Source organism: Clupea harengus, unplaced genomic scaffold, assembly GCF_900700415.2.
Source record: "Clupea harengus unplaced genomic scaffold, Ch_v2.0.2, whole genome shotgun sequence".
NCBI classification, from domain to species: Eukaryota; Metazoa; Chordata; class Actinopteri; order Clupeiformes; family Clupeidae; genus Clupea; species Clupea harengus.
The window spans coordinates 100,831-122,517 of NW_024879636.1; the positions used below are offsets into that span (position 1 = coordinate 100,831).

The window sequence follows — 21,687 nt, forward strand, 5'->3', positions numbered from 1 at the left end:
GTGCCCATTCACCCCTCCTCGCACCTCATCAGCTCGTCCTTACAACCCAGCATCATACCCGGTTGCTGGACTGAGGCCACTGGGGCAGGGTCCCTACGACGGGCCACCTACTCCTCCCCGACGAGAGAGCACCTACAGAGGACCAAAGCCTCACATCCCGTGCTTCACAGATGAAGACCCCCGCCAGTTTGCCCGCCTGAAGCTGGCATTGGAGAACATCCTGCCTGCGGATGCGACTGAGCGGTTCAAGTACCAGATCCTGGTCGACCACCTGAAGCTGGAGGATGCTCTGCTGATAGCAGACTCCTACTGCAACAGCCGGTATCCTTACACCAACACCATGGCATCACTCACCGAGCTGTATGGCCAGCCACACAGGCTGGCTCTGCAGCGCATCAACGAGGTCCTTGCTGAATCTCCAGTCAAGAGCGGTGACAGCAGGGGGTTCCGCCTGTTCGCACTAAAGGTGCGGGCCCTTGTGGGGATGTTGGACCAGCTGGGGAAAGAAGGGCGAACAGAACTGGAGTGTGGGTCACATGTGTCACGACTGCTGTCAAAGCTTCCACATGACTTGCGCATCCAGTTCAAACGCTATATCGACCCCATTCGGACACCAATCCCCACACTGCTGGACTTTTCTTACTGGCTGGAGAAGGAGGTCCGTGTTCAGCAGGATGAGGTGCCATTCATCCACTCCAGAGCACCGCTGGAAGAGCCACCTGACCGCCAGGGAGGCGTCAGGGCGAATCAGAGCCCAGCCGTGCATTCCACCACTGTCCTGCTTGGGTGTGACTCCCCTGTCAAGGCAGTCGAGCCCACCAAGACAGCACAGCCCTCACCACGGAAGCCAGAGCAGCCACCAAAGTACTGTCCGTTCTGCAACAGCAGCCAGCACTACTTCAACCAGTGCACAGCCTTCAGAGTGCTGTCAAAGGATCAGAAGGTCAGCTGGATCCAGACAGGGAAACGGTGCTGGAGGTGTGGGAGAGATCATCCAACAGTGCAGTGCTACCTCAAGGCCAGATGTCAGACATGCAATCTGACGCATCTGGAAGTGCTGCACGAGTTGAACATCAGACCGGAGAAGCCAGCCCCCGCCATTCATCAGCCAGTGACGTACTACCTTGATCCTGCCAGGAGGGGTAGTAGTGTGCTGCTGAAGCTGGTGAAGGTGTGCTTGTACAATGGCAACAAGAAGATGGAGACATACGCCATCTTGGATGACGGTTCCGAGCGCACAATGCTGCTGCACAGTGCTGCTCAGGAGCTGGGTCTTCACGGACGGAGTGAGGAGCTGGCACTCAGAACCATCCGTCAGGACGTCAGGGCTGTGCCAGGGAGGTCAGTCTCATTTTCCGTAGCATCAGCCATTCACCCTCAGAAACGGTTCAGGATAGAGCAAGCTTTCACCTCAACAGAGCTTGGCTTGTCCACCCATTCATACCCAGTCAAGGCCCTGCAAAAAGCCTATCACCACCTCAGAGACCTGCCCCTTCATTCATTCAGTCAGGCCCAACCACTGCTCCTCATCGGGTCTGACTACCCTCATCTCCTCACCCCAGTTGAGCGAGTGCACCTAGGCCCACCAGGTGGACCGGCTGCACTGCGCACACGCCTCGGTTGGACACTGCAAGGCCCTTTCAAGGTACCCATGCATCAGTCCTCCACCCCTCAGTGTCTACTCACTGGTAATGAGACTCCTTCCACTGAGCATCGCTGTCAGGTGACCAAACCTAGGCAGAGGGATGTCATCAGGACACAGCTGTGTCAGGAGTCCATCCGTGCAGAGGCACACAGCAAGGAAAGGAAGAAGCCTTCCCAGCCAGCAGGGAGAGACGGGGTCATCCTTCCACGAGCCTGTTGACCTGCGGAAGTCATCATTCTGTGGTCACGTCTCTGTGACCTCTGCTCAGCCACTTCCCGATCCTGGAGGTTTCAGCAGCTACCAAGAGCTGCTGGAGGCCTCTATCAGAGCTTGTCATGGGGCGGCCACGCCCACAGACCCCGCAGCAGAGGACGTCAGGCAAGCTGAGCTTGCTCTCCTCCGGACAGTTCAGAGAGACTGCTTCCCGGAGGAATTCATTCTTCTTTCCACAGGGAAACCTGTCTCTGCATCCAGCAGACTGCTCACCTTGGCTCCTGAGTTCGACTCAGGGGTCCAACTGATCCGTCTGGGGGGGCGGCTCCGCAGGTGCGAGTCCCTGGAGGAAGACACCTTGCACCCCATAGTGCTGGAATCCTCATCACCCCATCACCAAGCTCATCATCCAGGATGGTGACAGCCGGCTCAAGCATCCAGGCCCGGACAGGGTGTTTGCTGAGCTACGGCGACGGTTTCTGGATCTTGAGGGGGAGACAGGCCATCAGGAAGCACCAGCACGGCTGTGCTGAGTGCCGAAGATGGCACAGCAACCCAGTCATCCCCAGTATGGCTGACCATCACCCATCCAGCTTGCGGCTTTCCAAGCCCGCTTTGCATTCTGTTTCCACAGGTGTGGCTGTTTCCTCATCAGCACTACGGACGGCGCAGATCCAGGTCGAGAGACCGGACCTACACGCGGCCCGCTGCAATCCGACCTCCCATCATTCCCCGCAGGATGCAACTGGCTCATTTCAGGAAAACACCTTTGCTACGCAAAGTTGAGGGCGGCTGTTAAAAAGGCCACCAGTTGCACCCAGCTGTGCACCCCCGCTGTGCCGGCCACTCACGGGACCTGGGGTCCATGAAGGGTCATCCTATCATTTGATCCCAGAGTTCCGTGGGGCTCGTGTCACGAGTGGAATTTCACTGACCATTTGGGTCAAACTCAACAGTTTCAAGGCTCCCCCTCAGCTCCCCTATATAAGCCTGACCCACCGCTGGCCAGTGTGTGGGTCAATAGAAGCTGGAAGAGGAGCCTTATCATCAAGGAGTTAACCGGACAATCTGTTATCAAGGACATTCACTTTCGTCTTGCCGTGCGTCTTTGTGAATGTGGTGTTGTATATAGTATATGTGTGATTTAGCGATTTAGTCTATTAATATCAGTGTAGGTAATATCTGTTAGTCATTTAGTATAGTAATCATTCACTGTCTTGTTGTATTTCACTCCGTTACTGCTACTTCAAGTTAATGTTAGTAACGGGAGATAATTGGAATGTTCGCCATTACACGGCACGGTATTTAAAGGGACAGATCCGTATTTACAGCACAGCCGTGATATTCATCATGTATACTATATTCATTCTTGTTGTTATATTATCTTTATTGTATTTAATTGTATATAATTGTCATTTGTGATGTTTAATAGAAACCACGGTTCATGGTTCTTCAACTCAATCACGGTTCAAACCACGGATTCAAGTGTGGATATGAGTCCTTTACACGGATAATCATATTCACAGTCCATTATCAATCAATTCAAGGCTTGAGTGTGTGTTTTCAATAAACATCAGTGTTTTCATCATCATTGGGACTTGACATCCGTTATTGTTCTGACCGGACAAACCTGTGGCGATTGTCACCTATTTCAAGTACACCAGCATATAGTCCTTTTGGGTTTCATTCCATCAATATCACCCTATTTTATAGTGAAGCTCGCTTCTTATGCACAACACAACTTTTAAAAGTAAACTTTCCATTCAGAAGCTTTTTATCATCCATTTCGCCGTATCGCGCTCACCATTCACTCAAACCGTAACGTTAGCCTACTACACAGTTTGCGAGGCCAAAAAGAATGTTAATCTAAAAAAATAATAATAATAAAAAAAATATATATTCGCGTTAATCTCGCGATAAAAAAATGAACGGCGTTAAAATGGGTTTGCGTTAACGCCGTTAATAACGCGTTAAACTGACAGCACTAATATATACCATGTATGAATCATGTGCTTATGTAAGCAGTGTAAGATAAATTCAGTTCAGTGCAAATTTATTGACAAACTTATTTTTATTAACAATGTTTAGGCCTCACAGAAATCAGAGTCTATGTCTATACCCAGTGTACAATACAAAGGCGTACAGAGAGCAGAGCCTGAGAAACAGGAGAGCCTACAGTCCATCTGGCTTAGCAAGGTCAAGGCAGTGGCTACTTAGTATGTTTGAAGCTCGGGCGGAAGATGAAATGTTTGGAGTTTCTAGACAGATAAGAAAGTCAGCAGATGGGAGGAGAGGCGCTTACAAAGCCATGATTGTCACACAGAAATGATGTGTTGTTGCTGAGAAAATAGGTGTGCAGTGGTGCCAGTCTCCGAGGGGCGGACACCGAAGGCCCAGAAAATGGCCTCATTGGGTTAACCCTTAACAGGCCCAGGCCTGTTTGACTTTTTTAGGAAGTCTCACATGCCTTGATGTTTTGTATATTTCCCCTAACTAAAAGTATTGATGCACAAGTGGCATATATGATTATGTTATAAAAGACATCAGCAATAACAACATTAGAGTAAAAGGAATGTAGTAAAATAAAATTGTATTTAAATCAAATGTAAAATCACCCTTAGGAAAACCTTCATTCAGAGCTGCTCAGAATTTGTAAAAAAAACATTGTAAATATTTCGGACCGAGACTTTTGAACTCTGAACCTTGTAAACATAGGTGTTGGCTATACATATGTGAGTTTAGCATTCAGAAAGTGTGTGTGGTTTCACTACTACATATTTATAATAGCAGAGTGACCTGTGCCTCTCCAAAATGTGTGTCCCTATAAAATGCATATTGATGAGTTACCTGGGACACCTCAGACAAAGACAATGGCCATTACGTAATGGCCCTGGAATGTCTTTGTGGCCCACTACCCCCACAGGTTTTCTCGCCACACCATGGCCCAATAGAGATCACTGAATCACCATTACTTATCATATGAATAGCTGTTATTTGCTAATGGGTGGGTCCTTAGGAGCAGAAACCTCACTCACAGACTGAAATGTGCAAGAGATCAGCTCTATTCTCCTTACAAAGTGCTGTTGCTGTGGGTGTTCTTTTTATGTCTCTAGGACAAAAACTTGCAGAGCTTTAACAACAAGAATGTCTTCAGAATGCATTCTCCGACTCTGCTTGATGGTACTCTGTGTTAAGTCCGGCAAGTCGTATTGTGTGTATTTACCAGTAAAACGTATCTTGTAACAACCAAATGCTTCGTATGGTGGTCTCTCTCTAAACCAGCAGGCAAGAGTGAAAAATACTCTTACACTAGTCCTGTTTGAGTGCTGTGGTAACCGTGATTTCAGGTGGTAGAGAAGTCGTTCGGCAATCGGAAGATTGCTAGTTGGATCTGGACTTTTGTCTTTTGTCACTTTATGCGCATGCTCCATGACGTCTTTACAGTAGATTCAACCTCCGTGTGGACGCAATTTTTTCTTGACACGGCTCCATGTGGACGCGATAAAAAAAGGTACCAGATCCAAAAATGTTTCCAGATTCAGGCAATCCAGGCTCTGTGTGGACGGGGCCTTAGTCTGCATATATGCAAGAGCATGTTTGGACCAGAGGTGTGTTAAGTATTTTTCTTTAGCGTTTTGGTTTAGGAAGGAGCCACCGGACGAAACGATCGTTGTAAACAAGACAAGTTTTTACTGGCAAATAGCAATAGCAATACAGCAGTCAATACAGTACAGTCAAGTACACTGAAAGCTGGAGAGGGCGCGTTCTGCCAATCTCAGAAATCGTTCTGTCTTTTATGGCCCAGCCCAGTGACGCAAAACAAGCAAAACAATAGGCACGCCAATAGTAGTAGGCTAACGTTACGGTTTGAGTGAATGGTGAATGGATAAAAAGCTTCTGAATGGAAAGTTTACTTTTAAAAGTTGTGTTGTGCAAAAGAAGCGAGCTTCACTGTTGTCTGAAAATGTCAACAGGCTTGTCTGTTTGAGTAGCTGGCTGAAAGCAAAGAAGTAGTAGACTTACCTTTTATTGGTTACCTAACTGTTGCGGTTCATTGTTTCTGAAATAAGAGGCCTGACTGCTAGGTTCCTAGCAAACTTGAAAAAAAGAAAATATTAAGCCATGGTTTAACTGCACTATAGGCAGTCCTTGTTTACCTGAAATGTGCACTTTATAATTTTATTTTGTACCGCCCTGTTTGGCAATATTGTTTTTCAATCAAATAAAACATTGCATAAAGCAAGCCAATCCACTTTTCCATTTTGATAAGAGCATTAAAATGAAAAAAAAAATGATGGAAAAAAAAAATGAAGGGACATTAATTGCGATTCATTTTGAGTTAACTATGACATAAATGCGATTAATCGCGATTAAATATTTTAATCGTTTGACAGCACTAGTAGTAACACATGATTTCTTGTAAATGCTGACCTTTGTCCGTTAACAGAACTTTTGCATTTTGAATCTGCTGTCAACATGTTTTTTTTTCCACATTTCAAGTGCCTTTAGCACAGTGCATTCTGTCCCTGCTTGACCTCGCTGGCTGTCTGGTATTTTCCATTTGACAGTTGCTTTTTAAATTTATCTTAAAGGTGATAAGAAGGGTCGAACTGCTCTTCTTTCGACCTTGTGCAAAACTGACATCCTTGCAGGACAGGGAGCCTCGGACGTCACAGACCCACCACGTGGTTATCCCTGCTGACAAATTGTATTGGCGCCAGAGAACGCTTAACTTATATCTATATAAACCTTGTGCGATGTGTTTAATATTGCTGTTCTCTCGTCTGCTGCAGTGTGGGAGTGAGCACGTGTTAGAGTTATTTTCACTCTTGCGTGTTGTTTTAGAGAGGAACCACCGTACGAAGCAATTTGTTGTAACAAGATACGTTTTACTGGTAGATGCTGGTACAATACAACTCGCTCAACAGACAATCAAGTACAGTCAAGCAAGCCGGAGAATACATTCTGATCTGATACAGGCGATGCTCAAACTTTTAAGGCCTAATCCTGTGATGTCACTCTGGTCCGCCCATCTATCGATCTTAAGATTGTGACATACTGTCTCGTCCACTCTGTACATAGTAATAACACGTGATTCTTGTGGTATTTTCCACTTACAGAACTTCTGCTTTTAATCTGCTGACACATCTATCGTCTGGAAGCTTTCCCTTATCTGCGCCACAACCTTGACCATTTATGATTTCTCTTTTCGCTGCCCTTTCTCACAGCCCTCTGTCCCAGTTTTAACTTGCTCTCTCGTCTGGCTTTACATTTCCCACGTGAACTGAACTTGCTGTTTCTGACTGATTTTTTCATTTGATATACTTCATTTGATACATTTGATTTGATAAATTTGATAATTCAAATTTATCTTACACACTCAGGCTTCCGTGTCTCTCTCTGACCATCAAAGACGTTGGTGAGCCCAACGAGCTTGTTGTTGTTGTCTAATAAATATACTTATATGCAACTCCGGAGTCCTGAGGTAACTTGAGTAAATTTTCACCTAACACTAGTTCTCTGATACATACAGAAAAATCCCATCCTATACCTGCAGTCATCACCATTACAGCAGGGCCTTGATGGAGATGGAAAGTATAAACTGATAAGGGTTGAGATAAACATGTCAGCAAAGAAGAGAGCTGATGCTTAAGCTGGCTGTATTGGACAAACAAACTGCAGCAATTTTAGATGGTTGCAGCACATGCCATTTTAGATGGTTGCAGCTTGCTCTGGCTAGATGTGAAAGGGCAGAGTCTGAGTGATGGACACTGATAGACAAGCACTGGGGAGAGTATACGCCGCACTCACCTTGATGGTCTGCCATGCTCGTAATTACCCTCTTCCCTTTTCTCATAGGCCACTCTCCTCTGTTTCTACACTCACAAAAAAAAACATTGTTACATTAATTTACAATTCATACATATTTTTCATTTGAAGCATTTTTGCACCGGTTTAGGGTTATGGCACTTTTCAAAGGTATGCACAAAGAAAACTGTTCACACTTTCAGTTGTGTTTCAGGGATTTAACTGTCACTAACAATTACACTGCTAATGTATAGGTAATTTGCTTTGAGAAGTATCATGTATCATGCCCACAACCTAACACCCAGATAAGAATGTTTTTGCATGAGACTATTAATAACCCCCCTTCCCTTAACAAATGAAAAGCAAAAGTTTTTTTTTTTTTTCTGTGATTAATGTGTGATTTATAAGCTGTATATTGTGCTCACCTTAGCACTGTCCTCACCCGCCTTCTCTGGTGAAGATGTTCTGTGCCTCGACTTTTTGTGCTTCTTCTTCTTTGACATCTTCCTAGCCTGCCCTGGGGCAACACCTACCAAATCTGAGAGGTACTGTAACCTCACCACTCAATGGAAAAGGTAAGCTGATATTCTACTTTTCTAATCAAAACAGGAATTTTCATCCACTCAAGGAGTATGGCCTGGAAACTGCGGGTGCAGACTCAATGAAGAGCACGTAACGGTAGCAACAATAGTGCTCTGGCATACAACAAGAGTCTTCCTCCAGGTGTTTTCTTGCCACATTAGGTGCTGTTAGCGGGACAAGCAGTGGCCCTCTGTATTTCACTCTAAATGAGAGGGCAGACACAAATATTAGGCTTGCTTTGGTTTGACTGACATGCTATTAGATAGATAAATAGATAGATAATTTACTGAGGAAACTTGTCAACTTCAGTAATTCAAAAACTCTCGTGAAAAAGCTACCACAGTACCATGTTTTAATAGAAACACCAGTGTTCAAGAAATTCAAACTGTACAGCAAGAATACTCATTCCCTCAGTTATATGTGTTGTCAGTGCCTAAAATGACTTAACTATCGTTGCTAGCTAGGTACCTTTAGGTTGACATGCAAAGTTCAACTGCATTAGCTTAGCACAAACAAAATCATTCATTATGAAGCAACATGGGTATCAATTTCTTGTTTTATTGTGTTGCTTTGGAAATATCCCCGATAATGATACAACAGGAATGTATCCTGTGTTAATAGAAGTTGAACACTCACCCACCGGAGCGAGAGTGACAGCGGCATACGAGTTAAGGTTTTATTTGTCACATGGAACCATAGACATACGACCTATGACTAGGAAGACAGTAAAAAGATGTTTATGCGTGGAACGGAAGCCAAGCAGAGCGGGCTTGTGGGATATGTAGTCTGTCAGTAACGTACTGTTTTCTCACTCTATCTCTCTCTCGCTCTCTCTCTCTCTCGTGATGTACATTTTTGCGAAACAATTTGGCCGTATGTTTGTCGAGTAGAGTATTAACTCACTGACTGATTTAAATAAAAAAGCATAGACTGTTTTTGCTGATGTGCATATACTGTATGTCTCCCTGTCAAAAAGCCTAAACTTTTAAAAGAGTATTATATTGAGAGGCAGGATAGATATGGCAGAGTTTTTTGGCAGCAGTCATGGAAAACATATTTGGACAAAATTGCAAAAGTCTATAAAACTACCTTATTTAACGTAGGCTACGTCATGTCCGTAATCAGCACTAAGCGGTAGCAACAGGGAGCAGCTGTACGGAGTTTACGGTAGTTGGGTAAAATGGCGGAGCTCAAGGAAGAGGACGTCGGACAACTACACCAGGAGGACGCCGATGATCGAGGCAAGGAAACTATAATTAGGTGTCGATTCAGTATGAAATAATCACGGAATAAATTTCGAAAAAATATGGGGTTTCCTGTGATAGATTTAGACTGGCAAAGACCTACTTCAAGCGCGACTTTTTAACTGCTGAAGTAAATATGGGCCTCCTCACGGAGCTCCACCACAGGACCCAGTTGTAAATATTCGTATTAACGTGTGAGAAAGCGACCTGGGGCGATTTTATTATTATGTACTGTTAAAATGTAACGGTTGTATTTACTACTCTTTACCTAATGATTATAGTATCGACATGGACTTACTCTATCTGACCCTGTTAGAGCAAACGGCCTTACCGCGGAGCTCCACCACAGGGCCGTAGGCTATATTGATCAACGTCAAGAATTTTGGAGAGGCATGCCTTAGAAAGATAGAAAGCAACGTTCTGCTTTGAGTGAGAATATACCTCTCTGGTATGTTTTGAATACATGGTAAAAAGAGTATGTGCTGTCAATAACTTGTGGGAAGAATAGTTCCATTTAGTTTGCATTATTTATCACTCGTTTGCTGCAATGTTGCAGCAAATGAGCTGGACTGAAATTGATTATAATTACTTTCGCCGTTCAACTCTTAGCGGTCTAGTGCAAGCCTGTTGTGGTGAGCATATGCATCATACTCATCACTACCTAATGCGTTTTACGTGGCAGTCGGCGGAGACTTGCAGGCAGTGCCTGGTGCTGCCGAAGAGACGAACGGACAGACAGTTACCAAGGCTGTTGCGTCCTGCGACATCGTGGAGCCAGAGGGCAGTGACGGTCAGACATCTGTCACCGTTGGCCCAGGTATCACTCTCTGAATGAATCCCTCTCTAACTCAGTGATATGTAAAGAGTGCATAAAAAAAAACTTTTCACCTCCTGTGAGCATCCAGCATCTTTCCATCAATATACCTGTGTCAAGCTAATATGATAAAGACTGTCACTGAAAAAGGGCCTACATCTCCACTCAACTTTACTGTATATGGATGAATATTAGGGTGGATGGATGAAGAGAGACTTCATCTCTACATTATATATTTTTTGTTATCTCTGTGTCTACTAGTGTGTCTGCACTGACAATTTACAGATGTTTTTATTGTTAGCTAGCTTCCCATAATTTAAAACTGCATGTAATGCAATAATTAAAAAATCCACTAGGGCAGGGCCTGTTCTCTCACTGCCCTCACCACATTATGTGTGCTTTCACTGTAAAGCGAAGCAGCCTTGATATATTGCCTGTTTGTTTGTCACAGAGAAACACATTTCCATCCAGACCACGCTGGAGGGTCTGGAGAAGCTGGTGGACTTGAATGGAGGTGGGTTCAGATCAGCTTCCAGTTTTACTTTTATATCTGAGCAGGTTTAATGATGACCTCATGGACTACCTGTTTCTTTCTACAGCTGGGAGGAAGTCCTGTCCCCTGTGCCCTGAGGAGAAGTTCAAGGCTTGCTACAGCCACAAGCTCAGGCGTCATTTACAGAACCTGCACTGGAAGGTTTACGTGGAGTTTGAGAGTATGCAAATTGTAAAAAATATGTAAATTGCCAGCAGAGTAGTTACTCTGTGTCTGGTTCTATGAACACATTTGTTGGTAAACTCTAACCCTTAAACTTTGACCCTACTCCTCTCGTCTCCTTTCATAGGTCAGAAGATGTGCATCTGTCACCTGCCCTGCCGCCAGCTGCGCCCCAGTCTGGGTGCTGATCAGGTAGTCACAAGTGTCAGCAGACAGGCGTATTTACCTGCATCTCTGAGAACCCAAGAGATATGTTCATGATGTGGTGGAGAATGACTGATTAGCTAGTAGGGAATAGACTTAGAAGCTGCTGTGGCACATCTCACAAAAATGCCGCAAAAAATAGAGAGTTTATGGTAAGAATGTTGAATGTAAATAATGTAATGGAGATGGTGTTTGTGTGTGTGTGTTGTTTGTGTGTTTGTGTGTGTTTGTGTGTGTGTGTGTTTGTGTGTGTGTTTGTGTGTGTGTGTGTGTGTGTGTGTGTGTGTGTGTGTGTGTGTGTGTGTGTGTGTGTGTGTGTGTGTGTGTGTGTGTGTGTGTGTGAAATTGGGTATGTGAGGTTAGCTATATGAACGCACACAATTACAGGTAATCAACAGAAAAACAATAGGTCATCTCTCTCATGTCATCCACAAGTCCACTGCTGCACTGTTGCCGCCACTGACTTCCCCTCAGCACGAGCATCCCCAGCCTCGTTCTCTGATTGGATGCATGAGAGGAGCCATGAGGGGTGCATGCATGTAGAGCATGTCCCAGCAGTGGAAAAATTGAATACACCATTTGTCCTCCATTACACACTGAGAATAAGCCATAGCTCGTCTTGTTTGTCTCTGGTCAGTGGAGCGCTCAATGGATATCAGAGAGCTGCAACTTTAGAAGTATTTGGATCTAGCACAAGCATTTGTTTGGATGAGGAGTCACTGGAGCTTCTCTTTGGCAAGAACCGTTTTGGCTTTAATTAATGAGCACTGGCCTCTCTGATATCCTGTCAGGAGGAATATGACAGGTCTAGGAGTACGGTCAGTTCTTCATACTCTTAAGGATCTTAGGGATGTTGTCATCATCCATACTTACCCATACTTTTTAGGGTGTATTAGCCCTATTGAGTTTTTGATCTGTAGTATGTACCCCAGGGTTGGTGTAACGTGACCCTTTTATTTGTATTATTTTGTACTTTATACTGTATTTATGTTTAAAGGGCACAATACACTTGATATGAATATATTTGGAGGGTTTATGGCCACCTGTAGTTATTTCTTGTCATTATGAATGATTGAGTGAGTAGGTACTGCAGCTGTCTGACCAGTAGATGGTGAGAGAGGACAGTGTTCCATCAGTGTTGTGTGCTGTGTACGGATCTGTTCTGACCCTTACAAGTTTTAGATATGACCAGTAGCTGACTAGTTCCATGAACTCTTCTCATATGATGACAGTATTTGCCTTGATTCCATAAAGCTATTATTTTTTCACATACATCTAAATTCATTTATGATTGATGTGCTCACATTTTGATATGAGACTGACATTGTTGTATTTGAGTACTGGCTTAACTTTCGTGTGTGTGTGTGTGTGTGTGTGTGTGTGTGTGTGTGTGTGTGTGTGTGTGTGTGTGTGTGTGTGTGTGTGTGTGTGTGTGTGTGTGTAGGTTGCTGGCCGGCTGGTGGCCCACTACCACTGTGTGGTGTGCTCTGTGACAATCGCACGCAAGACAGACATGATCAGCCACCTGAAGCGACACATCAACAAGGGAGAGACAGAGGCCAGCTACTCACAAAACCCAGACATGATGGAGGAGGAGCCTGGTAGGACACACACACACACACACAAACCCTTTAGTGTAAACATGAACTTATGCACACACACATACATACATAGACGCAAGCATTGAATTCCTGTGTAACACCCAAACCACCTAAACCTTGTGTCCTTCTCTCTGTCTAGTCCGTGCAGGTCAGGCCTATGAGATCATGAAGGAGTTGGGCACTAATGTCCAGCTGCTACCTAATCACTCCACACCGCAGAAGACCGACACCTACTTCAACCGCAAGATGAAAACCAACCGGTAAGAGTCAAATGCAATGGCACACTTACATGAGTACATATTGTTTCTGGTAAGGTAGCAAAAGGAGACTTGACTTGTGATCCTCTGATATCACCAGTCCCACCAACTGGCACAGTGGTTGACAGGTTGTGTGTGTGTGTGTGTGTGTGTGTGTGTGTGTGTGTGTGTGTGTGTGTGTGTGTGTGTGTGTGTGTGTGTGTGTGTGTGTGTGTGTGTGTGTGTCTGTGTGTGTGTGTGTGTGTGTGTGTCTGTGTGTCTGTGTGTCTGTGTGTCTGTGTGTCTGTGTGTCTGTGTGTGTGTGTCTGTGTGTCTGTGTGTGTGTGTGTCTGTGTCTGTTACAGGCAGCTTGTGTTCTGCTCACTGGCAGTTTTAGCAGAGGACAGGAGTCCAGTAGAGTGTTTGGATGCATTTGGAGCCACAGGTATACCCTCCACACACACTCACACACACACACACACATATATAAGATAACTGCTGCAAAAAAAATGACTGCTCTCTAAACCTCAGCTGGAGAATTAAAGCCTTGACTGACGTATTCTCCTGACCCCATCCCCGCCAGGCATCATGGGCCTCCAGTGGGCCAAGCACCTGCGGGGAGCGGTGAAGGTCACCATAAATGACATCAGCGAGCCATGTGTCAAAATGATCAAGGAGAACTGCCAGCTCAACCACATCCGTGTGGATGGCTCTAGGACCCCGCGGACGGCCGAGGCCAGAGCGACGCAGACACGCCCATTGCCACGGTGGAGGTGGTCAAGATGGACGCCAACGTCATCATGCACCTGCGGGCCTTCGACTACATGTGAGCGAGAGAGAGATGGGGAGAAAATGTAAAAATATTTAAGATGTGTATGTGTTCAAGCCATCTAGGAATAAGTGCCAGGTATTGTTTATGTGAATCCGAGAAGAGTGTGTTTCTAACTGGGTTTGTTTTTGAGCTGACCCATTAACAGCTAGCTTCACCAGCTTATTTTCCCCCTAACCTCTTTGTTTTATTTTATCCCCTCAGACACCTGGATCCATTCGGCACATCAGTGAACTATCTGGATGCAGCCTTCCGGAATGTGCGGAATCTTGGGATTGTGTCAGTGACGTCCACAGACACCGGCTCCCTCTACTCCAAGTCCCTCAACGTCACGCTGCGTCACTATGGCTGCCAGATTGTCCGCACTGAGTACTACAGAGAGCTGGCTGCGCGCATGGTCGTAGCAACAGTAGCAAGGTGTGTGTGTGTGTGTGTGTGTGTGTGTGTGTGTCTGTGTGTCTGTGTGTCTGTATACCTTAGGTGTGTGTCTTTGCATCTGTGTATGGAGGAGTGAAGGTTATAGGCACTTCAGAGAGCTCAGCAGCTGGTGGAATCAAAGTGTGTTCTCAGTTGAAGACAGAAAATATCTGCTCTGAAAGAAATTGCTTTGTTTGTGGTCGTTATGAAACTACAGAGTGCTCAAGGTGGTATGTAAGGAAAGCCAGTGGACCGTAAGGCACAATTTGAATTAGACAAAAACTGTATTGGACTAGAATAGCAGAGTACCTCAGAGTATTTGGAATGAAACACTACCTCTATGAATATAATAGCATGTATATTCTATACCAGCTGTTGTGCATGTGGACATAAACACCTGACAGTGTTGCGTGCCTGTGTGTGTCTGTGGCAGGGCGGCGGCCCGCTGTAATAAGGGCATGGAGGTGCTGCTGGCCGTGGCGCTGGAGCACTTTGTGCTGGTGGTGGTGCGCGTGCTCCGGGGGCCCACCCAGGCAGACGAGTCCGCCAAGAGGCTCCGACAGCTGCTGCACTGCCAGTGGTGCGAGGAGAGGGTCTTCCTCAAGCCCGGCAGCATGGTGGAGGGTAAGCAAGGGTGTGAATGTGTGTGTGGGTGTGTCTGTGTGTGCACGTAATGGGTTTCTGTTGTGAAATTTGCATGCCTATAGCCTTTTTGGGTTCATTTGGGCATGAGAAGTATTTTATTTTGCAGCATAGTGATTCAGAGGAAGGGGAATTTTTGCCAATATGTGCATCCCAAAAGAAAGTTGGCGAAACAACACTGCAGCTGCCACCCCACATCTCAGTGCCATTCCCTCTAATGCCACCAGGTGGCAGTCTGAGGTTAAGGGATGAATGTCACAGCCTTAAACTTGACTGATTGCCATGTCTTTTTCTCACTCTTTTGCCCGTCTCCCTTGGTTATCTCCGATGCCCGTCAGCAGAGAGCCTCTACAGGCAGCTGCCCTGCCAGTGCCACGGGAGCATGCCAGGCAAAACAGCCGTGGAGCTGGGCCCTCTGTGGTGAGTGTGAGCCCTCGCAACAAGCAAATTTGACATTGCAAACATCATCAGTGCAAATGGAAGTACGGGTCAATGCCATCTGCTTTGCATTCATTCAGACTGAAAGGTATTAGGGACGATGTACACCCCCTTGTTACGTGTGCATGACTACTGCCTTGTGGAACTGCTGCGGGTCTGTTGCATGTATGTATTCACACCGCAGAAGTTTCTGCTGCGACACTGCTACTGCCAGCCCTATCTTTCTGCATTGAGTTTGCCTTTGATAATGGCCGTCAATGCACAATCAGTTTGGAAAAGTGAAGACCAGAAAGTTGACAGCTGTAACCTGAAAGCAGTCACGTGATTTTTGTTTCCCCTCATTCAGAGCAAGAGAGAGTGTGCAATGGAAGACTCCTTCACCTAATGTTCTGTTAACTTATCGATATAATGTAATTATAGCCTACATTGAGTTACTATAAAGTACACATGTATCCTCCACTTTCCCCTTTCACAACATGCAGTTGCTAAGATGGTTACAATTTTTATAACATATAGCCCAGACATTGAAACTGCAGTGAAAGTTGTCAGTTATGTAATGTTGTTGGTATGATGTCAATGATGGGAACTGCCTACCTCATGTGTCAAAATCAGGCTCCACGCCGAAAATTCGAAATGACACGCGGCTGCAGCCGGGTTGAGTCGCGCCTCAGACGAGCATCTCACGCTGGCAGTGTGCATGCTCTAACCTGTTAACCTGAGCGCTGAATCAATCAACAGTTACCACAGCCACCACGCAACGCATGCAGTGTGAGATAGGGCTTAGAACTTAACCATTGACTTGGATTATTAAAAGACATGCACAGCATACACGCATATGGTCAAGTATGGCACATAATATGACACTCTGTGTGTGTGTGTGTGTGTGTGTGTGTGTGTGTGTGGTGTGTGTGTGTGTGTGTGTGTGTGTGTGTTGTGTGTGTGTGTGTGTGTGTGTGGGTGTGTGTGTGTGTGGTGTGTGTGTGTGTGTGTGTGTGTAGGTCAGGCCCCTTGTTTAACACAGGCTTCTTGAGGCGTATGCTTGTAGCTGCAGTGCAGCACAGCATGGAGGACCTGCAGCCGCTGCTGAAGAACCTCATCTGTGAGGCCGACTGCACCACCGTCAAGTCCTTCTCTGCCACCGGCACGCCAGGCCTCGGCAACCAGGGTGAGTGTGTGTGTGTGTATGTGTGAAGGAATGTGTACTTTGTGTGCGTGTGTATGTGTCTGTATGGTTGTGTGTTGAGTGTGTGTGATATTAATGATGTTTATGGTCCTCTCTCTGCAGTTGAGTGTGGCGTGGTCATAAAGACTCTCCAGAAAGTGGAGGAGGCTGACACAGCTGACCAATCAGGTAACTGGTGGAAGGGTAACACGGCAGCTCATGTAATCCAATCATCTCATCAGCTCAGTTCAGTATGGTTGTAACTGCAACTGAGTATACAGTTTCCATACTTAGAGGATACTTTTCCCAAGATGTTAAAGTGTTAAAATGTAATTGTGTTACATTTGACTATCTGAAGCGGACAAGTGTCTAATGTGCTGGTCATTACTGGTCATTGTTAACTCGTTAGTTATATGAGAAAAGGGCTAAATGGAATTAGTTAAAGGTAGACTCGGTAGAAGTGGGCTCTCTGGGATTAATGGGCCTGACTTTGACACCAAATACGACAGTGTCAAGGTTTTTCTTTCCATCAGCAAATCGGGGTGATTATTTCAGCTATTTGCATCATTACATTGCCATGACAGTCGGCAGCGAAGCGAGACTAAACTTGAAAGCACAGAAGTCTTGCAGCTCTATTTTGGGAAACAATTAATGAGGTGCCGTTTACTTTTTGATCTGTCACTCAGGGAAGAGGAAGCCAGGAGAGGATTCTGGAGTGTGATGAAGAAGCTGAAAACGGAGGCGTCTCTGGATCACCCTCCCTTTTACTACAGCATCCACAGGCACAGCATCCGTGGCATGAACATGCCCAAGTATGACTGACTCCCTTTCATCTTTCCCCTCTCCTCACCTGTAGTGTGTATCCGTGGCATGAACATGCCCAAGTATGACTGACTAGTCTAATCTAGTCACTCAGGCCCAAACTCTGTTGTACATTTATTTTGAATACCTAATGTTATTGGAGTAAAATACGTGCTAACGATCAATTTGCTTATTGGTTGCTAATTATTATGCAGAAAATTACAGAAGTGGAAGAAGAGTCGGAGATTGAAAAAAATGCATTACATGAGTTTGGATTTAAATTGACCTTTGCTTACGAAATTGTGTGTGTGTGTGTGTATGTGTATTTCTCACCTTTTCTCCAGGCTGAATAAGTTCCTGCTGTACCTAACGGAAGCCGGCTTCAGGGTCAGCCGCACTCACTTTGACCCCACAGGTGTGCGCACCGATGCCACTCTGGAGCAGTTCAAGGCAGTCCTGACCAAATACAGTGTCCCCACCTACAGCAACACACAGTCTGGTGGGCACAGCATACCTGTAGCCACAGAGGAGGTTGGCAGAGTGGTGAACTGAATCCCGCATTTAAAATCCAGAGCCAAAGACCACTCAACACACCCCTACCACTCAACATCATCTGAATCCAGCTCTTCTGCAGGTGGAAGGGTTCTGACTGCACTGAGTTCACTTCCCAGTTCCACATGGAATGCTGGGAGTTGTATTTCTTGTTTTAATTTCTTTTTTTTTTACATCGGCTTATGCTTGTGAATATGATCCCTGCATAGAGATACATTTTTTCAATGCTTCAGCCATCTTTTGCTTTAAATAAGCTTGTTTCACAGTCACAAAAACAGCAACCAGAAAGTGAAAAGAGAGAGAGAGAGAGAGAGCTCTCTCTTAGTTTCTGTAAGATTGCACTGAGCATGGATCCTCATGGAGAGGCTTTTATGCTATGATGCCTGTGCTGTATCTGTCTGAAAGAACCTGAGCCCTACATAGAGACAAAGTCCACTACTGATGCACATTTCTATTTTAATCTTTGAATTCAGTCAGTACATCATTATTATCAGATTTATTAAGATTAGTCACATTTAACTTCAGTGTGTTTGTAGGCATTACATTTTCTCTGGGAGAGTTTCTTACTTTATTGGAAAAGACTTTAACTTGAAACATAATAAACATACAATTTCTGCTTAAGTCTGCCTCTTATTGTGATAAAATTAGACTGAAAGCCTCACATACCGCATCTGTATATCCACCTCCTCTCTTTCTTCCTCTTTCTTTTGTTATCTTCATGGCTCCATTTCTACAAATGGATGACATGTCAGGACCTGTCTGGAAAACCCACCCACCACTAAAATGTCCCACCCTTGTAGAACAAATTTCTGTTCTGTCCGGTGTCTGAATTTTAAGCTTCAATTATGGTTTCATGCCTTTACCATGACACAGCCAGATTGCAGTTCATTATGTTAAAAGTAATACAGTGACCAATAGCAGAGTATAAAGCCAACAAAGCTATTATCAAAGCTTATTTTATAACTTCCCTGCCTCTGTTACCATACTATAAAGCACCCCAACCCCCAAGCAGCCAGTTGGCTCCAGCATGCTCAGTCTGTGCACCGGAGGAGATTCCAGTGTTCCCATTATTTTGTGCCATTGACTTCAACAGATGAGAGCAGCCAGTACCCATTCCAGTGGCATTTCCACAGATGGTTGTTATGTCATGACACTTGCCAGACTTTGCACAGTATGGCTTTTTATGCTTGGCTGCCATTATGGCTACCATCACAAAGATTCCACTCGTATTCAGACTTCCACTGATTGTAGTGGCCAGACTTTAGTCTTAACGTTTGACAAAGTATACGAAACATACAAAATATGTGACTGCCAGAGAAAATATCAAAGAAGTCTCTGATCTCTTCAAACGGAACACATAATGAATATTGTGTTTTTTGAGTGTTCTCTACTAAAGTTTTTAGCTTAGCATTAGTGATTCCATTGAATTTCCTATTTTTTATTAAATCAGTCAAATGCTTTATTAAGCCCTTAGCCTGTTGGACACGACAGTACACTAAAAGGGAAGTGTAGCATCATAACCGATCTTGTTATGCACAATGTCTAGTGTAACCTACACAGGAAGATTTGAGGGTATGACCACATTCCTTAGTTATGAAGCCAGCGCTGTCTGGTGGGGTGTGGAAAGGGACACAGCGCATGGGGAAGTATATCCTGTCAGGGGAGAGTGGAAAAGTAAACAAAGCATGACCATTCAAATAGTCCTGTCCATTAAAAAAAAACTTTACAGCGCTTTATTCCAGCAGAGAAAATCCGCAGGTAGGCTACCCTACCTAAACACACATTGGGTCACAAGCACTAGTCACAAAATCACAGATCTCTTTACTCTGTCGCCCGGTGAAAAAGGAAGCCCAAAACAAACATTTGACGGTGCTGTCTCCTTGGCTGATGTGGGAGGAGGCAGAGGCTGGGTTCCCGGCGCGTCCAGCTGCCGATTCCGTAGCACCACGCCCGCGGGTGGTCTCTTCCAGTGTAAGCCACGGAGCTCGATGAGACAGGAGCCACACCTGACGAGCGCGACCTACCTGCCCACAGCTTACTGCACACCAGCGCGGCATGGGGATCTCCACGTCCAGTCTGCTGGATGAGAGCAAATCAAATTTTATCAAAGGTAAGACGAGGAGATTTATTCTCAAAAATCGCCAGTGAATGGTCATTTTCGGAGATAGGGGTAATTTGTATGCCCCCGAGGTCGTACGCTACTTGTTGCTCATCGTTATGGCTTTTCGTTTCCGCATCAGAACAGAGAGCTTTCACAGACAGGCTGATGTCGGTCGGACTTATCATCCCAGACGACTCCGCATACTTCTTTCTCTCCGTTCTTATGATACTATATCTGCTTGAGGATTTTCATATTCTTAGTTGGCAGACTATTCTCTTATTACCTAATACAGCAATATCAAATATGAGTAGCCAAAGGCATCTAATTAAGTAGTCTACTATATCCATTTTCAAACATGACCAAGTGAAATATGAGGTCGTTGGTCTCAGACTCCTCAGTTTTATATCATGGTTAATACATTTGCTTATGGTCCAAGGCTTAAGCTTATATGAAATTCCAGGGATATTGGCATATTAATCAAAACTGGATGGCCTCAGGATATTCTAATAAGAATATACCAATATAATATTTTTTGTCATCTACAGTTCATTCCTCAGCGTGAGGATATTGTTGTTGTGGATGGTATGGATCATTTTAAATAGAGTACTTTATCCCTAAAGAGAAGTTTCAGATTTTCTTAACATCTTATAGTAGGTTATGCTCTGTAAGGTTATTGTTTTGTTGTGCCTTTCCAACATGCTTAGCCAAAGACGGGCAGAAAGCTGCAAGCATCGAGTGTGTATGTGCTCATACCGGCAGGTTCTCCCTGGCACAACTGGTTTCTGAAGCTCTGGCAAGCCACATGGTTGTATTGAGTTGTGTCACCAGATCGAAGACATTAATGTCTCATTGCCTCAAATGGCTAAGCTAAGCAGGTTTGGCTATTCAGCTCGCACAGTAACATTGGAATGGCAACTTTAGTAGTTAGTTCCAAAGTTGTCCTACTTATAAAGATGTGAAGGACACGATAGTAGGGAATTACTGGACCATCCTCCACCCCCTCTCTGTCTCTATCTGTCTCTCTGTCTCTCAATCTCTTCCTCCCTCTCCCTTTCCTTCCCTATCAGATGTGAGGACCGGATCAGATCAGGTCCCTCCTGTTAGCCAGGTCACACAGCTGAAAAGGGAGACTCCCGTAGTCAAGCGCCACAACCAGTTTTCACTCTCCTCACACCATTGTGCAATGGAGGGGTGGAGTGCCCGGGGAGTGGGAGATTCTTCTCTTTCATTGTGTCTATGTATTTGTGCTGGCAGCAGTGAGGACTGGGGTTGGCTGTTATAGAGACAGACAATATTTTTTGTTCAAGGGCAGTTGGCTGTTGGTTTTGTGACCATCTTCTCTCTTCCTTGGCGACCAGCCAGAATACAAGAGATGGTTCTGAAAAAAAAACCATGTTGGATGCCTGAAATATCATGTTACTTGTTGACTCACTAGAGAAAATGGCCACCTATGATTTTTGTTTTGCAAATGTTCACTGGCACCTGCGAAGAGGGGAGAGCAAATCACTTCCCACATTTCCATTCTAATTGGAGGCTGGAGAGAGAGAGAGAGAGAGAGAGCGAGAGAGAGAGAGCGAGAGAGAGAGAGAGAGAGAGAGAGAAAGTGTGTCCATTTGTCTGTGGCAAAGCAATGATTTCGGTATGTTGACACATCTTCTTGGCAGATGAAAGGAGATCCTGAGG

At 45.1% G+C, this 21,687-nt stretch overlaps 1 protein-coding gene and 1 long non-coding RNA gene across 2 annotated transcripts; one reads left to right on the forward strand and one right to left on the reverse strand.

The window, feature by feature from the left end:
* Window positions 1–6,231: 6,231 nt before the first annotated feature.
* LOC122129345 lies at window positions 6,232–8,963 on the reverse strand. Its single transcript, XR_006151765.1, has 3 exons — window positions 8,885–8,963; window positions 8,092–8,450; window positions 6,232–7,734 (listed from the first exon to the last, which is right to left on the reverse strand). It is a non-coding gene; the product is annotated as an uncharacterized LOC122129345 (long non-coding RNA).
* A 388-nt stretch (window positions 8,964–9,351) lies between these two features.
* Window positions 9,352–18,379, forward strand: LOC122129343 (TRMT1-like protein). The gene is given in 18 exon segments (XM_042704332.1): window positions 9,352–9,489; window positions 10,175–10,309; window positions 10,758–10,820; window positions 10,906–11,019; window positions 11,149–11,213; window positions 12,670–12,826; window positions 12,966–13,086; window positions 13,428–13,507; window positions 13,646–13,798; window positions 13,801–13,888; window positions 14,096–14,308; window positions 14,742–14,932; window positions 15,292–15,370; window positions 16,387–16,553; window positions 16,674–16,739; window positions 17,237–17,263; window positions 17,266–17,362; window positions 17,696–18,379. Coding segments are annotated over 18 exon segments (2,085 nt in total). The 5' UTR covers window positions 9,352–9,428; the 3' UTR covers window positions 17,904–18,379.
* Window positions 18,380–21,687: the final 3,308 nt, after the last annotated feature.